The 6,268-nt window shown below is 53.5% G+C and overlaps 1 protein-coding gene across 1 annotated transcript; it reads right to left on the bottom strand.

The window, feature by feature from the left end:
* Positions 1-734: 734 nt before the first annotated feature.
* Positions 735-3,075, bottom strand: MFSD5 (major facilitator superfamily domain containing 5). The gene is made up of 2 exons (XM_008704634.2): positions 2,885-3,075; positions 735-2,347 (listed from the first exon to the last, which is right to left on the bottom strand). The coding sequence occupies exon 2, from the start codon at positions 2,327-2,329 to the stop codon at positions 977-979; it is 1,353 nt and encodes a 450-aa protein (XP_008702856.1). The 5' UTR covers positions 2,330-2,347; positions 2,885-3,075; the 3' UTR covers positions 735-976.
* Positions 3,076-6,268: the final 3,193 nt, after the last annotated feature.

The raw sequence follows: 6,268 nt of genomic DNA, 5'->3' as shown, positions 1-6,268 counted from the left end.
CCCCTGAGAAGCCTGGGTTTTGGTGGGAGGAGGAAAGGGAGATAAAATCAGGTGAGGCAGGGAGGGGCCCACAGAACTCGTGTTCCCACTGGTACTGTTTCCTGCCCTGATGGCTTCCTCACCCTCATTGAGGCTGGGTGGGGAAGAGTCAGGTACAGACAAGGTGTCCCAGTCCCTTAGCCATCCACGGTCCTCTCCCCTTGGCAGCCCTTCACTTAGGTTTCATGCGAGGATACAGGACACAGGACCTGGCGGGCCCAGGTGGTGCTGGACAAATGGTGCATTGTGCCACTGAGGCGAAAGGCAGGTAGCATACATGTGCTGAGCTGCAAGCTTGTTTCTGCAGGAAGGTCCCAGATTTGCCCCACTGGGTGGTCACAGAAGCAACTCGAGCACCTAGAATCTCTGTTCAGTGGCATGGGTATTCACCCCACATGCTCCAGAAATTGTCTCACCCTGGATGTGGAGCAAGGGTCTTGCTGGGCAACTAGAGAGGGTACCTGTCCCCAGGGTGACAAGATATAGAAGACCTAGGAGCCTCAGGCACTTCCCACCCATTTCCGCTAAGAGGCAATGCTACAGCTCTCAGTTTAAGCTGGAGACCATCTTAGAGAGGCCAGAAATACAAATGCTTCTGCTGGTGAGCCCACCTCTACCCTCAAACTCTCCAGGTGCCCACTCACCAGAAACTACTGAGGTGGGTACAGGTGAGGATGAGCGAATCAAATCAATGATCGATTAAAAGTGTTTATTTGTAAATGGAAAGGGGAGAGGGAGTAACACAGAGGCAACATTTGGCATCTTCTTTCCAGGCCATGCAGGCCCCACGTGCTCTCCAACCCGAAACACTGGCAGGCGGGGCCCCAAGACAGGCTGAGGGGTCAGACAGTTGCAAAGTCAGTCACGGAGAGGTCTGTACAGCCCTGGAGAGGTGGGATTCAAGAGTCCTTCCCAGCCCCTTTGTCCCGGAACAGGGTTAGAGCTCAGGGGCATAGGGCTCCCCCGTGGGTGAGGGCACCCGCAGCTCAGCATTGTGCCTGACCACGGTGAAGAGCCCCACCACCGCGAGCAGAGCCATCACCATGACAGCAGAGCAGATGCTGAACATGTTCCGAGTGCCTGTTTTGTGATCACTGTCGTGGAGAACTAGGAGCCCCAGGCAGGCCAGTAAGTGCAGGGGCACCCGGAACCAGTTGAGTACGCCAGCTTGCTCTGTCTCAGGGATCACCTTTCTCCGCAGAAAGCTCATGCTGGGAAAGTATAGCCCACAGGCCAATTCGATAAGTAGAAAGGCTATGAAGGACTCCACTGGACTCTCCTGGCCTGGGCTGGTGGAGAAAGTCAACATGAAAAGGGAGAAGACAACGATGAGGACAGCGAGGGAGAGCAGGTGCATGGGCTGAAGGTGGTACCTCTTGGAGGTAGCGATGCGGTACAGGGAAGAGCCGAGCAGGCTGGCGGCCATGAAACTGGAGAAGACAATGCCCAGTGGAGCCCCATGTGGGTCCAGCACAGGCGTCCAGAGGAAGACAAAGATGAAGATGACGCTCTCAAACAGGGCTTGTATGGTGCCTAGCAACAGCACACGGCGGTCTGACAGGAGGCAGCGCAGGCCTCCAGCGCAAGTCCTTGAAAAGGCACGCTGCTGATCACAGTTCTCTCCCCAGTTATGAAGGGCCAGGGCCCCAGCCAGAGCCAAGAGAGGGATGGCAGCCACAAAGGGTGCTACAGGCCCCAGCCCCATCCAGCAGGCCACGGCCTCAGCCGCCACACCTGCCACTACAGCCAGCACATGGTTCCAGAAGGCAGCCCGGGCAAAGGTAGCTGGGATCCACTCAGCAGGGAAGTCATGACGCTCCACGTGTTCATGGATGTACCAGGCCTCGAAGGCCGAGAAGAGCAGGGCTGTGGACAGTCCACCAAGTGCTCGGCCCATTAGCAGTACAAAGTAATCCCAAGAGAGTTTGGTTAAGCAGCATAGAGAGTAAGTGAGGGAGAAGAGGACACAAGACTTCTTACGACCCAGCCAATCCACAAGGGAGGAGGCCACCAGTCCAAAAAGGACTGTGGAAGCAAGGCCACAGACATAGAGGATGGCAATCTGACCCTCCAGGAAGTGGTAATGCTGATAGAGTTTATAGAGGTAGGGGGCCTGGAGCCAGTCAGCTGCCAGCGCCAGGAAGTAGACCTGATAGAAGTCCAGTTGAAACCGAAGGAAGGAGGGGTTGCTGCAGGCCCTTCCAGGGGGCTTAGCCTGGCATCTTGACAGTTCCAACCCCAGGCAGGAGGCCAGGAGGACCACAAAAGCAAGATAGGCAGTCACCAGCATGGCGGGCCCCGGGACGACCTAGGGAAGGAAGGGGGGTTCCGAGTCACATCCATTGCCCAGGTAGCACTGCATTTCCCCACCCCTCAACTCCACTCCCCTAGAGCTCAGACCGGAGGGACCAGTTGTGTGGGTGGGAGGAGTGGCCCGCCAGAGCAGGTCTCCTAGGACACTGTGCAGCAGGGAGGGGTAAAAGGGGAGGGGGGGTATGTTGAGCATTCGCCCCACCCTTGCCTGGCATAGCAAAGAGGGAGTCCCTTTAATACAATAATTCCAGCCCCACAAGTTAAGGGGGGTGCTGTCCTTTTCCACTACAGCTTCTGTATACGGCTATTACCTCTCATTCTCTCTGGAGAGCTCGTTTTTGCCCTCAGTCTTTCCATCTGTCGAGGGCATCCCTCCCGCCCGCGCGGTCCTCCCGAGTTGCTTCAGGGTCACAGGCGTGCATCTCGGATTCCCGCTCCTCCAGGTCATAGGCACCCCCCTGCGCCCCCTAGCCCCAGCCCAGCGCTCCAGCGCCGCCACACCTGCTTGCACCTCGCCCAGACCCCGTCTCACCTGCTGCCCCGGTCTGCGGGGACGTCCCGGACACGTCCGGCTCCAGGCCGCCGGGCCGCCCTGCCCGCTCTACCTCCGGCTCGGGCTCCGGCTCGGGTTCCAGCAGCGCGCCCGCCCCTCACAGCCTGCTTCCGGGAGCCGGGTAGGCCTCTGGCCGCCGCCATGATGGCCCCGTCACGTGACCGGGTGAGGCGTTCAAGCCCCGCCCCTGCTCCGCCTTCTGCCCCCCCCCCCCCCCCCGCCACGGGCTCTCAACTCCCCAAGCCAGCGGTAAAGAGTAGAGGTGGTAGCGGTTGCTGCTCTCGCTCTGACCCCCTCCGCTGCCTTCCCATGACACCCGCTCCTTCGACTCCCGGGTACCTGCGGGGCCGCCCCGAAATAAAGACCCATTTTCTCTTTCTCCCTCCGTAACATGGAGAACGCCGGCAGTCCCGCAGACTCGTGGGCTGGAGCATCCGAAGGAACACCGCTGCCCTAAGCCGAGTCGGCTCCCGGGTTTTCCTCCTCTCTCACTGTAGTGACCTCTAGGCCCGACGTCAGTCTGGCCCACACACCTGAGGCAGGCTGTGTGGTGTTAAGGACTTGGACTCCGGCAGGAAGACGGGCTAAGGCTCAAATCCCATCCCTGTCGTTTAACCAACGCGTGACCTTGGGCAAGCCACATTACTCCTTAGTGTCCTAGTTCCTTTGTCCAGAGAGCGGTGCCCAAGTAAAACAGGCTGAAGTTCAGCCCTGTTGCTGAATGCCCACCTTCTGGCACTTACCAGCTGTGTTATCTTGGAAAGGTTTTTTTCCTTATACCCCAGCCTTAGTAGTATCTCCAATGGCTTCCCACCTCACTAAGCGTAAAAGCCAAAATCTTTACAATGACCTACAAAACCCTCTATTCCCTGTTCCTGCACTACTTCTCTGACTTCATCTGCAAATCTCCCTCTGGACTCTTTCTACTCAGGCCTTTGCATACCGTGCCCTGAAACGTTTTGGTTCTTCTCCCAAATACCCACATGGTTCCCTCCAGCCCCTCCAGTTCTCTGTTCAAATGTTGACTTCTCAGAGAGGCCTTACTGGGAGACCCTGTTTAAGACAGCGGCTCTTGGGACGCCTGGGTGGCTCAGTTAAGTGTCTGCCTTTGGCTCGGGTCATAGCAGGGAGCCTGCTTCTACCTCTCAGTCGGCCTGCTGCTTCCTCTGCTCGGGCTCTCTCTCTCTCTCTATCTCAAATAAATAAATAAAATCTTAAAAAAAAAAAAAAGAGAGAGACAGCGAGAGAGGAAACACAAGCAAGGGGAGTGTGTGAGGGAGAAGCAGGCTTCCTGCTGGGCAGGGAGCCTGATGCGGGCTCGATGCGGGGCTTGATCCCAGGACCCTAGGATCATGACCTGAGCCTAAGGCAGATGCTTAACAGCTGAGCCGCCCAGGTGCCCCAAATAAATAAATAAATAAATAATCTTAAAAAAATAAAATAAGACTGCAGCACCACCACCTCCACTAGTAATCTGCTTGCTGTCCTTCCAGCCTCTATTCCCCTTTGCTGCATTTTCTCCATAGCACTTAACACTATCTGGCACACTATGTATTTTACTTATTTACTATCTCTTCTCCCTACAGATTTTTATCTATTTGTTCACTTGTATTCCCAGTACTTAAAACAGTTATTGGGGGGCACCTAGCTGGCTTAGTTGGAAGACCATGTGACTCTTGATCTGGGGAGTAGGTGGGAGTGGGGGTTCCAGCCCCATGATGTGTATAGAGATCAATTTAAAAAAAAGAAATAAAGTTAAAAAAACAGTTATTGATAAGTAAAAAGAATTCAATAAATAAATGGATAAGGTAATCCAGATAAATCAGTCTAAAAAGTGCTGGCCCATATTAGCTGGTAACAGTCATCAAACAGTTATCTGTATGTATCTAAACTCTGTTTTAGGGGCGCCTGGATGGCTCAGTCGTTAAGCGTCTGCCTTCGGCCCGGGGCCTGATCCCAGGGTCCTGGGACCGAGCCCTGCATGGAGCCCCCTGCTCCGCTGGGAGCCTGCTTCCTCCTCTCCCACTCCCCCTGCTTATGTTCCCTCTCTCACTGGCTGTGTCTGTGTCAAATAAATAAATAAAATCTTAAAAATAAAAATAAACTCTGTTTTAAGAATTCCTGGGCCATTATAGATTAATTATGTCGTGTCACAACAACCGGTAAGGTAGGTACTATTATTATCCTTGAGAGTTGGAAAGGTTAGATAATATGCCCAGAATCTCATGGTAAGAGGTAGAGTTAGAACTGGGACCCAGATCTTTCCAGTTCCACACTCATGTGGTTTCTGAGATTAAATGAGTTCACTCGTTTGCACAGGTGATTAGTAAATGTTGGTTTCCTTTATACTAAGGCTTGGAGGGTAGAGGGTGGGAGAGTCTGGGATTACATCTTTTTTTTTTTTTTAAGATTTTATTTATTTATTTGACAGACAGAGAGACAGCCAGCGAAAGAGGGAACACAAGCAGGGGGAGTGGGAGAGGAAGAAGCAGGCTCCCAGCAGAGGAGCCTGATGTGGGGCTCGATCCCGGAACGCCGGGATCATGCCCTGAGCCAAAAGCAGACGCTTAACGACTGAGCTACCCAGGCGCCCCTGGGATTACATCTTGAAATACTTTTTTTTTTTTTTTTTTAAGTAGGCTCCCTGCCCAGCATGGCGCCCAACATGGGGCTTGGACTCATGACCCTGAGATCAAGAATCCGATGCTTAACAGACTGAGCCAGCCAGGCACCCCAAGAAATACTTTCTTATGATAAAGTAAACAGCTAAGATTTATACCCTACAAGTTCCAGAGCGCCTTTATTTCTAATTGGCAAATCCTACAGAGTAGAAAGGGGTAGTGGTTCCCATGCATTCGTCTAGAAACACAAAGACTCAAAAACCATGATTTCCCCAGGGTCATTCAGTGAGTGAGAGCACAGACGACCCACATACTCTCCCTCTCAGTCCTGGACTGAAGCTCCTCGAACTCATGACACCTGTTTCTTTTGGGGGTGGAGGTCATCCTGAATGAAGGCAAGAGTGGGACAGGATGGCCTCACATTCCTGGCCTTCTGTTTTCCAGGAGCTACATTTTGCTCAGAAGCACCTGGCAGAGAGAGACTTACAGCAAGATCACATTACTTTGGATTATTTTTGCCTATTGTGGGACCCATTAAAAATATGTTTAGTCTTAAGTTTCCCCCCTGTCCCCTCAGAACTGTGAAGCACTGCTGGGAAAGGTCCTAACATGGGAAATGGGTCAGCAGTGGACTGGAGGGCATACAAGGCAGCCTGTGAGCACATCCCATCTCTAGGACATGCTTCTAGTAGAGGCAAGGAGGGCTGAGGTCTATGCATTGCGGAGTCACAGGGGAAGTCCT

The sequence above is a fragment of the Ursus maritimus genome, unplaced genomic scaffold (genome assembly GCF_017311325.1).
Source record: "Ursus maritimus isolate PB19 unplaced genomic scaffold, ASM1731132v1 scaffold_26, whole genome shotgun sequence".
Classification (NCBI taxonomy): Eukaryota; Metazoa; Chordata; class Mammalia; order Carnivora; family Ursidae; genus Ursus; species Ursus maritimus.
The sequence above is the reverse complement of the archived record's forward strand: the minus strand, read 5'-3'. Positions and strand labels throughout refer to the sequence as shown.